This window comes from Lissotriton vulgaris, chromosome 11 (genome assembly GCF_964263255.1).
Source record: "Lissotriton vulgaris chromosome 11, aLisVul1.2, whole genome shotgun sequence".
NCBI classification, from domain to species: Eukaryota; Metazoa; Chordata; class Amphibia; order Caudata; family Salamandridae; genus Lissotriton; species Lissotriton vulgaris.
This window is the reverse complement of record NC_141699.1, coordinates 200,336,966-200,354,578: the sequence shown is the minus strand read 5'-3', so window position 1 is coordinate 200,354,578 and position 17,613 is coordinate 200,336,966. Positions and strand designations below refer to the sequence as shown.

The following is a 17,613-nucleotide window of genomic DNA, read 5'->3' as shown; positions in this document are numbered from 1 at the left end:
TATTCCCTTCCAAACATTATGGGCAGCCATTAGAATCTTGAACCGTGTTCTTTTATAATAACTTTCCTCCGTAAATCTTAAAAATATATTTTCCGCGTTTTTGCCTAAAACCAAACCATAAATTGCAAGTGATCCTGCTTTGTCCCAGTCATCTATATCAGCCCCCCCTACCAATCCCAACATGTTTTGGAATGCGGCGGCCCAATAATACACTTTTAGGTCTGGTAAGGACCAGCCACCACGTTCCCGTGGTAGAGACATATATCTCAATGCTCTGCGGGTTTTTCCCTTAGCCCATACGAAGCGGTTGATCATTTGTTCACATATTTTGAACCACTTGTTTTCGAATAAGAGTGGGATGGCCCTAAATATATACAAAAATGTTGGCAATATCATCATTTTAATAATATTGACCCGGCCCACTAGTGATAAGTGTAGATTTTCGTACCGATCCAAATCCTTCTTTGTTTTGCTTATTATTGGGACGATGTTATTTTCCACCAAGTTATTTAGATCAGCTGATATTTTTATTCCAAGGTAGGTCCCCGCCTGGACCACACGGTTATCATCGCACGGAGTCACTGAGTTTTTAATTATCTGGGTCTTAGAGGCATTTAGGGCAAACCCGGATATCCGTCCGAATCTGCGGGCCTCTTCTTCTATGTAAACAGTTGCCTCTGTGGGGTTTGGTGTTATCACCGCCACGTCATCAGCATAAGCCAAGATCTTACATGGTCCCAGTAATGTCGGCAGTGGAATTATCTCTGGACAGAGCTCTAGTTTGCGGATCAGTGGGTCCATATACATGGCAAAGAGTAATGGGGAGCATGGGCACCCCTGCCGTGTACCCCTTTTAATAGAAAATTGGCCAGTGGTCCCCCCGTTGACTCTTAAGGCCGCAACCGGTTCTTTATATAGGGTTTGCAGTGCTTTTATAAACCCACCCCTAAGACCGACTCTAGCCAGAGTATACCACAAATAGTCCCAGGAGACCCGGTCAAACGCTTTTTCAGCGTCCAACAGCATAACTGCCATCGGGTCCCCTGTGACTTCGGTGGCATCCAATAATGTTATTACTTTCCTAGTATGATGGGTCGTTCCTCTACCAGGAATAAAGCCATGTTGGGTGTAATAGACTAGTGAGTTTATTACTTCTGCGAATCTCATTGCCAATATTTTGGAATATATTTTAGTATCGTTATTCATTAATGTGATGGGACGATAAGACCCAGGCTCCTCCTCCGGCTTACCCTTTTTAAGGATCAGGACAATGTCTGCACCCCCCCATGACTTTGGTATAGACTGCCCAAGCTGTGCAGATTGAATCACTCTAGTTAACTCTTGTGCAAGCACTCCCCAGAAAGTTTTATAAAATTCTAGAGGTATCTGGTCGGGGCCGGCAGCCTTACCTTATGGGAGTTTACCCATGGCTTCCTTAACCTCTTCCATTTCTAATTGAGTTTCTAATCTATCTGCATCTTCATCTGATACCCTCTCATTTGGTATATTCTCCAAATAATCACTAATCTCTTCACTACTACAGGGGTATTGGTGATCATAAAGGGTCTGATAAAATTTCCTGAATACTTCCCTAATTTCTTCGGGACCAGTTTGTATATTGCCATTTTCATCTCTAATTTGCCTGACCGTACCTGCTGCCGCTATCTGCCTAGTACGCATGGCCAGCACATGCCCAACTTTTTCATTGTATTCATAACATCTCTCCCTACGAATTGTATAGTGTACTGCCGCTTTTTTTGCCAGATCCCCTTCCGCCTCACTTTTAACTTTTAGTAAATCTATCAGATATTGTTCAACTGGGTCCCCTCTGATAAGACAGTTATCGACTTGTTCTTCAGCTTCTGAAACGGCTCTCTCTAACTCCCTTTGTAGTACCCCTTCCAATTTGCGTTTATGAAAACTGTAACTACATGTTTCTCCACGGACACCTGCCTTAAAAGCATCCCATATAACTCCCTCCGATGCCGTTCCTTTATTATAGTGAAAAAAATCAGTGATCCATTTCGACATATGTAATACATAATCCTCTTCTAAAAGAAGTCTTCTTTCAAAAGTCCATACCCGATTAGGTCTTTTTCCTCCTTCTAACTTTAGTTCCAAAATTAATGGGTTGTGATCACTTAAAATTCTTGGAAATCTATCAATATTGACCCTTGACATTAGATTGCTAGAAATCAAAAAGTAGTGGAGCCTAACACAGACTTGGTGTGGTGCAGAGTAGTAAGTATATCCTTTCTGTTGTGGTCTAGTGGTGCCCCAAACATCATTCAGATTATTACTACACAGGAGATCAACAAGAGCCTTATGAACTCTTTTCTTACGGCCTTTATAACTTCTATTTTGACCAGCTCCTAACCCATCAGCCCCGTTAATATTGAGATCCCCTCCTATAATAATCTGAGGAGGCCAAGCAGCTAGCTCAGAGTCTATAAACTGTAACACCTCCGGATCGTCCTGTGTAGATCCATAAATTGACACCATCGTCGTCCAGACCCCATCTATCTCTATCTCTACCATGGCCCATCTTCCCCATTTGTCCTCTAATTTTCTCCCTATTATCAAGTTTTTACTCCTTGACAAAATAGCAACTCCTCTATTTTTAGCACCTTGTTTAGAACTAACTATGAGTTGATATCCCATCTGATTCAAACAAAACTCTTGGGTACTCATTATATGCGTTTCTTGCAGAAAAATAAAGTCTACATTCATCTGGCGTAATCGAGCGCCTATCTTATACCTCTTTTGGACATCATTTAAGCCGCACACATTCCATGTTACAAACCTAAGTGTCATTGCTAATTTTCCCAAAACCTTTGACCGCCTGCTCACATGTCATTATTTTAACAAAATTTATCTTCAGTACAGCTAATACATTCGATGCGTGGAACTTAATTTCAATACTCCCTTCCTTGACATCCTGCCACTGAAACACTTTTTCCATCATATGCCCATCATTACCTTTACAAATTACAATACCCTTGTGCCCTGTCCCTGAATTCTCCCTCCCCCACCCCAGACGTCCCACCCTCGTGGTCCCTCCCCCCCTACAGGCAAATAGGTCCATAAGACCTATGTCTGGCTGACGTTTGCCACCGGGTTGTCTCACCCTCCCCTCCCTGATTTTTCCTTAACTATATACATTGTTCAGAATGCTCACTAACATAGAAACAAAGCCAGTCATTTTTTTCCATGGTTCATAGTTTTTAGCAGTAGTTTCTACCCAATTGGTTAAAGATTTTACACTTTTAAAAGGCATATCACCAATTTGAGGAGCAGAAAAAAGAACTCTTGTGAATAAATATATTGCAGAAAATAATATATATAAGGGAGTTAGTAGTTAACTACACTACTATGGGGGGTTTAGAGATCAGACTGCTCCTGCTGCCTTGCTTTTCTTTTCATTCTTGTTTCTAACAGAGTATGCTACTTTTTACGGGGTATATTTTTGACAGGTCCAGCTTGTATGTCTTGGACCTCCAAAGAACCACGTGAAGGCTTTTGACGTCCCCTATTCTCTCTCAAGTAAGTGAGATATTCTTGCGCCATGATTTCAGAATGAAAAACTCTGAAGCTACCCTCCAATCCAACTTTCAAACGTGCCGGAAATAAAAGATAAGCCTCATAGCCTATATTTTGAAATGGGGTAATGAGCTGTCTCATCCGCCACCTTCTTTCCACGGTGGCGTGGCAGAAATCGGGGCGGGCAAAAAACTCGATTCCCTTATAAGAACGTTTAGCCTGTGGTTTTGCCTTATTGATTAATTCTTCGCGCAGAAGAAAGTTACCAACGTAAAGCAATATTGCCCGGGGCTTGCCCTGCAGATCCTTTCGTGTCAGCGGAAATCGGTGCGCTCTTTGAATCTCATGTTCCCAATCCCATGAGGCCAACTCAGGGAATGCGCCTTTCAACAAATCAATAACAAAAGCTCTAACATCCCCCGCCTCTTTCCCCTCTTCAATTCCAATTAATCTGATATTATTTCGCCTTTGTCTGTTTTCAAAGTCCTCTAACTTCCAGAGCATATCAGCAGTTGTCTTATCCTTATCATCACCAGCATCTTTCATCTTAACGAAATCATCTTCCAGTTTGCTTGTTCTGACCTCAAGCTCAGATACCCTCCCAACCATATCCTCGTACATTTTGTTGACCTTCTGCAGAGAGGATTGTATCTTTCTATTTGCATGCCTGGCCCTCCTGCTTGATCTCTGACTCTCAGCACGTGCCTCAGATTGGATTTGCTTTAAGGTTGAAAACAAGAGTTCAAAATTTGAGGTGCCCCTTTCAGAGTCCCCCTCAGCTCCATGAGAGGTAAACTCCTGAACCCTTGTTTCCGTGTTCACAGATACTCCAGTCTGAGTTATTCCATGCTCTGCTGTGTTATCCCAAATTAATTTTTTTGCAACTGGTTTCACTTGTCTTCTGCGAGGTGCTTTAGGTTCATTCCTGCAGCTTGGGTTACCGGTTTTACCCGTATATGCAGAGTCGTTATCTTTTGACTTCCTGTGCTCCTCTCTTAAACTTTTTTTAATTTTTGGTCTTACCACTCTTTGTACTGTCTCATGTGCCACTGAGTCAGTATCGCTGTCCGAGATGGTCGAAACATTCCCGAGTCCGGATATGTCAGTTTCTGAACCTGAGCCTACCACAGAATCTGAAATGCCCAATTCTGAATCTAAAATAGAAGATTCCGCAGTGCTTGTCTCGCTTCCATCTAGTTCCTCCTCATCTTCTTCATTATCTGCTTCAACATTCCCAGTGAAAAAGATATCTTCACCAGGAGATGCCAAAGATGGATCTGGAATACTTTGCATATGTTTCACGTTGCCACTGGTCATACTTGTATCCACTAAGATATAACTATATGATTTTAAAGGATCCAATACCTCATGTGCTTGAGCTTGTGTCTGCCTTCCCACATCCTGCGTATCCTGCATTCCTCCATTGTTCCCACAGGGGGCCGCAGTCACACCCTCGCTCATGAAACTGCCCTCTGCTCTAGGACCAGAATCTCTAGTTATGTATAGAACTGGGGGTGGCGCTGCATCTTTATTTCCTACCTTTTTTGTTGTTGTCTCACCTTCAGGCTCCTGGCCCTTTAAAATCGTAGGCCCGCCCCCTGCTGCAGCCGCTGAAAGGACATCCGCTCCCTCTGCTTCTGTAACCTCACTTCCCGTAGGAGGCGTCGCCAGGCTGCCAGCAATCTCAGCGCGCACCGCATCCTCACTGACACCTTCATTGGCGCCAGCCGCCGCAGAACTTTGCAACTGCACACGGCCCAGCTTGTCCCCACACAGAACCGCCAGCGTAGGAACGAGAGATGCCTGCTGCCCCACTGGTATATCCGCCGATACTTCCACCACCACTCCAGGTGCAGGTAGGAACGATTCCACTATTGTGGTCTGCCGTAGAGCAGGTTCTTTTCCCATCGCTTCCAGCAACTTCGGGTCTGTGACTCCCTTGCAGAGACCCTTACCGGGTCGGGTGCCTTCCGTTTTGCTTGCTTTGGTCAGCTCTCTTTCTTTCAGCTTTCGTGCTTTAGCCTCCTTTGCCTCTTTCGCCGCCTCCCGCCTCAGCTGGGCTTTACTCCTCGACTTTGCTCTCAAGTTGGTAGCCGAGGATCCAGGACCATCTTCAGACCATTCCTCGTCGGTGGGGGCTAAGTCCTTACTTTTGTTGTTAGTACGGTAGATCTTGGGCGCCATCGCTGTAGAATAATAGAGGCGACCCGCCTGAAATGTCCTTGAGATTAAAGATGTGAAGGACTCGAAAAGATTTCTTCCTTTTCTCAGATTTTTAACGTAAGCCAAATCTTTAAATGTCGTGGGCCAGTCTATCAGAGTTACAAACATCTCATCAACTGGAGCTTCGAAATGCAGCGCTATGCATAGAATATAGTGCCGCCTGAAACCTTAAGCAATGTAAAGTACTGGATGAGCATTCTTTCACTTCATTGAGCCACAATCAGGAGCAAGGTAGGGTGCGACTTCCCCCTACAGCGTCTCGGCAGCCATCTTGCCCTCAAAAACAAATATCCATGAGGAAAATATTTTTCATAATATTGAAACCCCTTCTCTAATACCGCCAGCTAATTTATGGGTGTTCCAATTTCTTGCTCAATTTAGTAATTTCGATAATTTCCAAGCTTGAAAAGGATCAGAGGAAAGTTTGTAAATGGCCAAGGTTTGGTTGCTCAGAATCTTTGCTTGTTCCTTTGTGGAATCACTCAAGGACATCTAAAGGCCTAGAAGACTGACTTCAACTATAAACAGTGGAGCATGAATCTCAACACAAACCACAACATAAAATGGAGATGAGAGAAAAAGCGAGGAAAGACTTTGATATCAGGGTCTGCATCTTTGCTACTCTCAGACTGTCACTAGCGGCAGTAGTGAGAGCAGTAATTCCACATATCTGATGAGCAGTTGCTCATGTCGAAAAAAAACACTCAAAGAATATTAATTTCTAACTACCTATGGTATGGATAACATTTTTGCCAGTACGTTGTCTGATGATCCATACCTTTCTCGTCCCTTTACATTTTGGCTGACAGCCTCCAATTTACTGACAAGCTAAGGAAAGAAAGGCATAGAGTACATAGCCACCAATATAACATGGAAATATGAAATATGCAGAAATGGTTCAGTGTCAATTCTTCGAAAACACCCTTTCACCACGCAAAATAATGCTCGGTTACGTTGAATGCTTACTGAGCCTGGTGTCTAAAAATGGCTTATTTAAGCTCTGTTTGTAGCCATCTTTCTTCCCTTTGAATATATTGCTTGTCACTGTTTTCTGCTGCATCTAGAAAGTTAAAAGAAAAACAAGGTATCATAAGGTAAACATATTTTACATTCTCAGTTTCCTTCACATTCATTATGTAATTGCCCTTTGAGTAGGTACTTTTTGTTTTTTAACAGTGCTCTTACTTTATGAGAGGTTTGTATGCTAAACACTCTTTCTGCAGTTCTGTCCTGAAGAGTCTATGTATATTTTATTTAGATTTTGGTTATGTCGTTTTTAAACCATCTCTAAGTCTGTTTACTTTAGCCTCCTCCATTTGCAATGTTAATATATAGTGTAAATTCTACTCAGATCACCAGTTCTCAGTTAGCGCCACTATGGATACTTAAACAGTACATTTTTGGCAGCTGGAAAAATGTGATTAAAGTGCAATTAAAAACCCTACAAAAACTAAATAAAACATATATATTTTAAAAGCTTTTACTCAGAAAAATGACCTACGTGTTGCAAAAAACATACCTGAAGTACTTTCTGTGGTGTAATTCCTCGACAGTATTTTCGCACCAGGGTTCTAATGCAAAGCTTGTGTAGTATTTCGGATGTCTACATAAAGTGAAAAGAGAAGACTTCAGAAGGAATATCCTAGAAATTACAGGTCTCAATGGTTAATTGCACGATGAAAGAAGGACAAAATGCAATCATTTGTGACAAATATCTATAAAATAAGTTTGGGTATTCAAATTCTCGTTGAATTTAGACTATGATTAACAACATGTTACTCACTTGTAATCATAGTATTCCATCGTGGGTATGTTATTGAATTCATAAAGATGTAGGCCTCGTTTACATTATTGGCCTCATGGAACAAAGGCTAAATTGCCGAAAATAGTGAAGATGGAGCCACTATGTTACACATAGGGATACAAATATCTGTATTTAGCAACTGAAAGCTATGTACACAGCAACGAAATCGGCCATAACTTTCACCAAAACTCCAAGGAGACCAAGTTCCACAATACCACATGTGCTTGACCATGCACCCCAAAACCAATAACTGGAATCAAGAACCAAAAGAACATAATTAGTAAACTATGCACTAGCGACTCACTGGCTTATAGATACACTTACATGAAACAAGCAAAGCGGCCTCACTCTCACCAAAAGCATGCTTAAAAGGGCTCATGGATATCTTCCAAATAAGAAAAGGGTGAGGTGCCAGAGATCCATGAAACAAATACAGAAAAAAAGCATTGGCAACGCTTCACTACTACATGTACTGGCTTTGCCAATGCTGCCAGGTGTCCATCTTGGAAATCAATCTTTTTGTATTTTTTATATATTTATATTGTTTCAAGGTGGATTTCAGGTTCCTTAATTTTATGTGTAAACGCAACATTCTTTATCTTGGAACAGATGAACATTATAAACAATACATAAAAAAATAGAATTTCAAATTAGCTGCACAAAGGGTATGGAGTAAGAGATCCTCACAGTCAAAGACAGCATTTTGACTGAAGGCTGATCACTTTCTGAAATGAGGTCAGCAGGTGATACTGGTACAATATAGGAGGTGTTGAGGAAGCTGAGTGGCGGGAGATCCTCCATGGCACAGGTTGGCATGCCTCGCATTCATTGATGTCAAGGCTGTACTGAGAAAGACAGTCATGCTTAGGAGAATTTAGTATTTTTTCTCCTTGAGGAGGTACACTGATATTAGAAACAGTAGTGGCTGGCAGGAAATGAGGGTGGAGGGCCGAGGGGGGGGAGGTGGCATCAAAATATTTAAAAAAAATAAACCACTTACCTTGTTTACCGGCCACGTCTGTCCTCGGCTTCTCCGGAACTAGGAAACACCCAGGCCACCCTAGCCAATCACAATGCTGCATCACAACACTGCAATGCAGCATAGTGATTGGCTCTTCTAAGCCAATCAAAATGCTGCAATGCAGCGTTGTGATTGGTCTGAGCACCGTGGATTAGCGGTCAGATGTGGACTGGGGGCCTGGGCGTGTTCCCCACCGGACTGTGTAATGTAGCCTGGTGGGGATCATGCAAAGTGCACATGACTTAGCCGGGCCAGGACGGCTGGCCAAGCAGTCATACCCACTTGGAGTGTGCAGACCACTCCTCCCCCTGTGCCTCGAAACCCCGACACCGCCCTGACCCAGCCCAAGCCTGAGAAAAATAAAATAATAATAACTATGTTATTATCATTTTATTTTTCCTGCTCAAAGAGCAATGGGACGATGTTCCACCGCCTTAGCAGAGGAGCTGCTCCTGATTAGAAATCAACTTATTGCAAAGGGGAACTGAGGGCGAGGGCATTCGCATTCACGATCCTTGGGAGACAAAATTACGTTAGTGCAAAGACTGCAGATTCCATGCATAAAAATATATTAAAAATGAAAGACGAAGCTGGAAGGAAAATTACTCACAGGGGGCAAACTAAGCATTGAAAAAATTTAACTCAGCAAGCACTGCAAGGACTGGAGAAGCTTCACGTGTTGAGTGAAGATTTGGCATACAAGGACTAGAGTGATTGGAAAATAAACTGAGAGCTACAAATGTGCTTGTTTTTAGGGTTCCTGAAGGAGAAAACATGATGATTGCCTGACTTTTTTAAGCATGTACTTAAGAGGATCTACAACTGCCAATAGAAAGTCATCGAACAGTCACTCTGAGGAGTTGCAGTGTAAACGTGGGCCGATCTACGATTGACCACACTCTGCTTATCATAGTGAGGTCTCTGCAAAGGAGTTCTGAGAGGTTGTGTGATGTTAGGAATTAACAAATTCTGACACACTTAGTTTCATACAAGGGTCCAGAGCTGAGATGGAGTGCTATGCCTGATGATAAACAATTCCACCATTGGAGAAAGACAGCATACTTTTGATACCCATGAAGAGGTGGAACAGATGTTCAGTGTAGACTTCTAGAAAATCAAGACGGAAAACACATGAGACATGAAGTCGAAAGCATTATCATCAGCAAACACCAAAGCACGGACTGGGCAGCCGACACTATGGTGATGCAGAAATCAAGTGAGAAAGCTGAATCTTATTCACATGAATCTATGCATCTGTAGGTATTTGCAGAATGTGATCTGAGTGTGAGAACACCAGAGCACCAAACTAAGGGTATGTCCCTTGTGCACATACATCAGGGGGTGGTCAAGGTTGGACTCTTAAGCCAGTGGCAGTTTTCTTTGAATAGGGTTTTCTTCAGCTTTTTATGAATTATAGGAAACTTGGTGCTGAAGCATCACATTTGCCTTCACCTGGCAAACGTCTGTGACCACTCAGGAGGGTGAGCATATCACACAGCGAAATTAGTTTCAAGAGATGGGCAGCAGTCTGGGACTACACAGACTGAGAATATATCTATCTATTAACGAGAACTGTTCACCTATACCTGGCAGACCTATTATATCAGCGATATGCAGTATTGGCGAGCATGCGACGGAATATGTGGACTTCTTTTTACAAAACTTAGTAAAAAAACTCCCCACATATGTGAAGAATACCGGAGATTTTCTTATGTAATGTTAAAATATCATATGGGCAGAAGATCTGATTTTTATCACTCTCGATATTGAATCGCTTTATACAAGCACTAGCAGCCCGGCCCGACGTTGTCCGGGTATGAATTGCTGCCGGCCAGTAGTATATTGTTTTGTGGGATTTCGTTTTGATACCATTTCCTATCTGTGACAGGCCTGTGAAACGCTCCGATTCACAGTGCACTGCTGATGCACTTAAGAGTGCGCGTTCAGTAGTGTGTGAACTCGAGTATCCCTACTTTATTTTTCCTTGCAAAATTATATAGCGCGAACTCGACAACATGGCAAGAGCACAATTTACATTACAGAAGAACACATTCATTTGTGGTAGGCACGGGGTGACAAAGCGATTTGTCTGGAATCACAGGATGTTGAGCTGATGCCGAGATTCGAACGTAGCTCCCCAGCTCTAAAGTTCGCAATTCTAGAAGTGTCAAAAAGTGTATGTCGGTGCTCCATCAATGAGAGAGACCTGTGCATTTTTCAAATCGGTGGTGAAAAAATATGAGTATGTTGCTGGAGATATGGGCCGCCGTGCCACCAGTGTACTTACCGGGGAAGGGTAAAAACCCATTACTCCGCAACTTTCTTTCCGCATACCATCACTCCGCCTACTTTCATTACGAAAGTACCATGACTCCGCAATGCCATTATAACGCATGGCATTACATTTTATATGCTTTTACCACGCATACATTTACAACGAAATTCGTTGTAAATGCATGAATGGTAAAAACTTTTTTTTTAATGTTTGGATTAGGTGAGTATGGGTATAGGGGTATATGTTTTGGGGTACTGAGGTATATGTTTTGGGGTGTTTGAGTATTTTAAGGGTTTAGATATAGTTTTGAGTTATGGGGTACAGGGGTAGTTTTAGGGTTTAGGGATAGATATGGGTTTTGGGGTACAGGGGTATTTTTAGGGTTCAGGGCTAAGGTTGGATTTTGGGGTATAGGGGTATTTTTAGGGTTCAGGGGTTGGTTTGGGTTTTGGGGTACAGGGGTATTTTAGGGTTCACGGGTAGGTTTGGGTTTTGGGGTACAGGGTTATGTTTATGGTTCATGGGTAGGTTTGGGTTTTGGGGTACAGGGGTATTTTTAGGGTTCAGGGGTAGATTTGGGTTTTGGGGTACAGGGTTATTTTAGGGTTCAGGGGTACGTTTGGGTTTTGGGGTACAGGGGTATTTTTAGGGTTCAGGGGTAGGTTTTGTTTTTGAGGTACAGTGGTATTTACTGGGTTCAGGGCAAGCTTGGGGTTTTCGGGTACAGGGGTATTTTTAGGGTTTAGGGATAGGTTTGGGTTTTGGGGTACAGGGGTATTTTTAGGGTTCAGGGCAAGTTTTGAGTTATGGGGTACAGGGGTAGTTTTAGGGTTTAGGGATAGATATGGGTTTTGGGGTACAGGGGTATTTTTAGGGTTCAGGGCTAAGGTTGGATTTTGGGGTATAGGGGTATTTGTAGGGTTCAGGGGTTGGTTTGGGTTTTGGGGTACAGGGGTATTTTAGGGTTCACGGGTAGGTTTGGGTTTTGGGGTACAGGGTTATGTTTATGGTTCATGGGTAGGTTTGGGTTTTGGGGTACAGGGGTATTTTTAGGGTTCAGGGGTAGATTTGGGTTTTGGGGTACAGGGTTATTTTAGGGTTCAGGGGTACGTTTGGGTTTTGGGGTACAGGGGTATTTTTAGGGTTCAGGGGTAGGTTTTGTTTTTGAGGTACAGTGGTATTTACTGGGTTCAGGGCAAGCTTTGGGTTTTCGGGTACAGGGGTATTTTTAGGGTTTAGGGATAGGTTTGGGTTTTGGGGTACAGGGTATATTTATATGGTTAAGATAGGTTAGTGGTTAAGGGTGTTGGGGTATTTTAAGTAGTAAGGGTGGGTTATGATTATGGGGTGCAGGGGTATTTAAAAGGAGCAGGGTGGACACCCGGAGCTGGAATGTACAGAACCTGGGAAGAAAAAACAATGAAATATTGGGCACAGCGCTCACTTTTTTTTTCCGTAATCCTGCGCCCGCATACGCCCACGCCCCCAGCACACACCCACAGCACACGATATGAGACATGGCATGAAGGGCGGAATGTACCACACGACCCCAGCGTTTGTCATGCCCCCAGCACACGCCCACAGCACAATGCAGACACGCCCACAAGGGACTACTTTGCTGGCACAGTTCTTTTACCTTTTAAATGTATATGGTGGGCGTCTGCTTACCCTATGTCCTTCTGCTGCAACTGCCCTTTCCAACGCTGTATTGGGTGTTGTGATTGGTGCTGTGGTTCCTGAGATTACCCGCCTCAAAGGTTTGGGCTCTTTCTTTATTATATTAGTATAAAATAGATTGAACATGGTACTGGTCTAAACGCAGTCAAATACTTTCTTGACACCAGACCAGCGGAGTGTTACAATCATAACAAATTGTTGATTGAGTTAGTCACATGGTGTCTAAATAATAATTTCTTTGTATTTGAGAACGATGTATACATTCATAGAAGAGAAGTGGCGATGGGGGCCTGATTCTCTCCCAGTTATGCGTATCTTCACGTTGGTTGGTGGGAGGAGCAGGTCCTCAGGCGCACACACTCATTGGAATATGACAATCTTGTACTACACTGGCTAAGATACATTGATGACATTTTTATTGTGTGGCGGGGTGATGTCAAAAGTGCCACTGATTTCATTGACAATATAAACCAAAATACGGCCAATCTAAGGTTTACCTCTCAGTTCAACAAAGAAAGTATTGACTTCTCAGATGTTAGTTAGGGTGTTTGTAAAAGATTGAAAAATAGCAACTACTTTACATAAAAAAGCAGTGCACATCCCAAACACCTAATCAATAACATCCCTTATGGGGAACTTCTAAGACTCAAGAGAATCTGTAGCAATCAGGAGGACTTGGATATATGTACCCAAGAGGTACTGAACAGATTCCGAATGAGAGGATACCATGAAAAATGTCTGCAGGAGGCAGTGAGAAAGGTTAATATTAGATCAAGAGAATCTCTCGTGCCTAAACCAAGAGAAGACAGTGAGTCAATATTGGAAGATGATGCACCTCAGCTTATTACTACAGACAATAAGCAAGAGAGGAAAATTAGGTCTATAATGAAACATAATTGGCCTATAATACTGACAGATGGAGTATTAGCTCCAAGACTCCCTGACCAAACTACCATCACATTTAGGAAGGGTCCATCCATGCGGTCACAAGTTGTGAAAAGCAGTCCAGAACTTACTACTTCCAATATGTGGCTTTCTACTAGACAAGGGTTTTTTAGATGCCCGTCCTGCAGAGCCTGCAAATTTGGGGTTAATACTACCCATTACTCTACCCCATTCAGCCCCACTGCGATTGCCATCAAGGGCAATTTTAATTGCAGAAAGGAATTTGCAGTCTACGTTTTGACATTCACCTATGACTTGCGATATGTTGGGAGTACCAAGCTGCAGGTGCATGTCAGAATATTGCAACACCTACGTGCAATTGTAAATAATGATCCTATGTACCCTGTCGAACAACATTTTAAATCTGAACACAACAATGATCTTAAGTGTTTACAATATTATGTCATCAAAGCTGTACCCAAACTGCGCAGGGATGGTGACAGGGAAAGAAAGCTGCGACAACTGGAATCAAGAACCATTCTGGAATTGGACAGTAAGGCTCCCAACGGGTTAAACAATACTTACATTACTTCTTATAGAGCCATTTAACTCATGATTGGGGCTATTACTTTATTATAGCCTTACTTTTCTGAAGAATGATCTCCTCTTCTTCTTAAGATTATGACCCACCAGACATTATCTTTTCTCTACTACTTAGGCAACTCTATGCATTATGCATAGAATTATTTGTGCTTTACGCTTCCCAATCAAAGTCTTATTATGATATTCCATTTTACCATGTGTACAGAGTTTTTTCCAATTTTTAGGTAGCACTTGCACTTTATTTGGTCCAGTAAAGTTATAGAAGCAATTTTTTTCAGCATATTGCACTTTATTTATCGCCTCATTTGCAAATTTTTAAACATCTGTATGTTCAGACTAAACGATCTTCTTTCTATTTCCCTTTTGTTATGGAAACAGTGGGAATTTGAGTATTAGCATTTTATGCAGACATAATTTAAATGAAACTCAGATTGACCTATTGGAAACACTTAAAATAGTGATCAATTTGTGTACAAAGTATTATACAGGAAAGATGTTCCAACTAGGGTCCCAAATATTGAGTAACATTTTGCACAGGTCGATGGTTTACATGATTTGTTGCGATATTTGCAAATGAGGCAGCTGCAATTGGTATCAAGCACTGTTAGATAGCTTCTGTTTTTACTCTTGGAGGCTTTTAATATGCTTTTTATCGCTTTTAGAAGGCATTATTTTAACCAGGTCTTTAGCCAAATGCTTTTACATGGTTTTGCCCTCTTTTCTCTCTATGTGTGTAATACTATGTAGATAATTATCACAATATTCAAGCATTAATATACCATGATTGTAATTGTGCTAAACCAACATGAGTTACTGACAAGTCAACATTGGAAAACAGACTATGAAATGTGAGCTGCAAAATATAGTTTAAGTATTTTTTCTATATTCATTTGTCACGTGGTGACTAACTAAGCATATTTAAAACATGGCGAATTTCATCTCCCTGTATGTGAGCAAGGACTAGTGTTGTCCGAAACGTGTCATTCTTGAGGAATAAAAACTAAATCAAGCCATACCTTCCTGTGGTTTGTGTCTCTCTATTCACCGGATGGAAGTTGGAGAGTGAACTGTTTTTTGTTTTATATATATATATATATATATATATATATATATATATATATATATATATATATATAATGGACAAATGTGTAATATGGCCAAATAATGCAACTCAAAAGCTCCAGTGACATGATAAACCATGAGACCGAAGGCCAAGCAGTGTGTAAATGTCACCACAATCCATGCATTTTATATATTGCCTGTTTATTTGGAGATAGTTATCTTGAAAAAAATGTTTTTTCCCAAACAGATGAATTGTATTAAAAAATAAGTGGAATACTCAGCTATACTGTTTGAATGCAATACAAAAAGTAAGCAATAGGTAATTCTGTACTTGAGATTGTAGAATTTTAGAAAACACTTTGTGTTGTTAAAAACAGTTTCTGTGTGAGGGAGAGATTGTTGAAACTGTTCTATTGAAGATGCAGCTAGCAATGGGTAGGAAATAGAATTAGAATATTCAGGTTTTGTTTACAGTTCATGAATAAATAGATTAATGAATAATCAACTGAAAATGGAGAGGGCCAGAGGAATTGTACTATTCTGATTCTACAAAATCATGGATTGAACACACTTGCCACACAATTTGGACATTTCATCAAATATGCAGATTTTCCACAATTTTAATGGGAAGAAAATCATGGTTTTATTAAAGACACAGAGGGTAATATTATGTGCTATCTACTATATAACCCTCATACACACCAGCAACAAAGAAAGTAGAACTGTAATAGAACTTCTGTAAACCTTCTAGAACTCTTTAGAACAAGCATATAACCACAGAACCCGCAGTCATATCCCTTCTTTTCGTGCTGCAAATTATTTATAGTCCAAACTCAAGAAAAAACTATAAAAACTGCAAATGTTTTAATCCTGCATATGTTTCTCATATAGCCAATATTCTTCCCTGAACCCATCTTCTTAACTTTGTCCTGGAAAACACATCAATAGGGATAGGAATAACATTTGTGAGGGATATTAGCCTGCATGTCTTTAAACAATAAAACTGAGGACAGTCCGCATTTTATGGCAAGGCTCAGAGGCTAATATTATGAGTGTTTAAGGCTCATCTATTACTATTTGTACAGCATTTACTACAGCTTTAGAATAAGAACTTTTAAATCTATTGGTTTCATTATGCTACTTAAACTTCTTCCTGACAAAAAAGCTTTACTTGCCATAGCTCCCATTCCCGGATGTGCCCCAAAAACACTCACATCAATCCATGCCATCTTCATTACTTGTTAAATCCACCTAACCTAAGGAGGTGCAAACACCGCTTTAAAAGGTTGTCGAAAAGAAAATCAGCAACTGAGAACATCTCAACCTCACGGTCCTTCTCTCATACTCTCTGATACATCACATCAAACACACATTACCTCCTCTTCTTTCAACTTCCTTCAACACCTTGGACACATCCCATAAATAAATATACTTTGCTTTAGGAGGATTCTCCAACCAAACACTCTTCATAATCCTTTTTAGATCGAGTCTAGCAGTGTGCATCAGCTGCTCTGCTGGGCATGCTGTATCCAGTTTGAAGGCATAGACCATGCCCACCGCTTTCCATTTGTTCCATCCTGTGCCTGTCAAAATTGCTTTTTATTTTCATTCGTGAAACACTGCTCATTATCCCGCCTTTGGGTGTGTTGATTTTCATTGGGACTTCTCCTGTTACATGTCCCCTTACTTTTGGCTTTGTTTATCGTGCTTGGCACACTCTTTTTTTCCACTGAATGGTCCCCCACTGTTTCTTGCTTGCCCGCTGATGCTCCCGGCTTCAGCTTGGACCTTCACTTTTTTTCCTTTCCGATCTGCTTCAACTTTTTTTCCTTTCTCAACAGCTTTAGCTTTGCCTGTAATTTGTCTTTCTAATCACAATCAGCTTTGCTATGTACAGTTTTGATTTCGTCGTAATACCTAGGCTGGCCCTGTGCCCAATTCCTGCGGGTACCCAATCCCTTATCACGAATGGACTTCGGCCATGTGCAGCTTCGGGTTGGCCTCATAGCCTTGACACAGGTCAAGTCCTGTGCCCAACTACCCACAGATACCCAACCCCCATTGCCTTTGGCCTGGTGCGGTGTGGGGTTTGACGCACAGTCTTTCACCATATGCAGCGGGGCTGGCCGTGCCCCAAACTCCCTTCAAGCCCGGAAACGCTACCACTGATGGCGAGCATACAGCCAGACCCTGCAGTCAGCCCACTGTGGGAGGCCACTCCTACTGCACCCAAATGTTGGCCATGCCAAGTGGGCAGTTGGCCTTGAGACCTGTCCTCTGGCTAAGCACTATAACCTAACCTCCTGTGGGCAGCTAACTACCTAGCGCAGATGGCCTTTGGCCATGAGTGGCTTGGAGCGGACCACAGGGCCTGGCTTGGGCACTGGCAATGCACCTACCCCCTGCAGGCCTCTAACGCCTGCCACACATAGCCTTTGCCCATGAGCAGCATGGGGTTGGCTGTAGATTCTGGCTTGAGGCTGTGCCCTTTGCCTACTGCTCTGCAGGCCCCTAACCCCTGCC

The 17,613-nt window shown here is 42.0% G+C and overlaps 1 protein-coding gene across 1 annotated transcript in view; it reads right to left on the bottom strand.

The window, feature by feature from the left end:
* Positions 1-17,613, bottom strand: part of MYO1H (myosin IH) — a 655,926-nt gene that overhangs the window by 116,490 nt on the left and 521,823 nt on the right. The window contains exons 24-25 of the mRNA XM_086943103.1: positions 7,283-7,366; positions 6,730-6,823 (exon numbers count right to left, since the gene is read on the bottom strand). Of these exons, the coding sequence (XP_086799229.1) occupies positions 6,730-6,823; positions 7,283-7,366 (178 nt within the window). The remainder of the gene's footprint in view (positions 1-6,729; positions 6,824-7,282; positions 7,367-17,613) is intronic.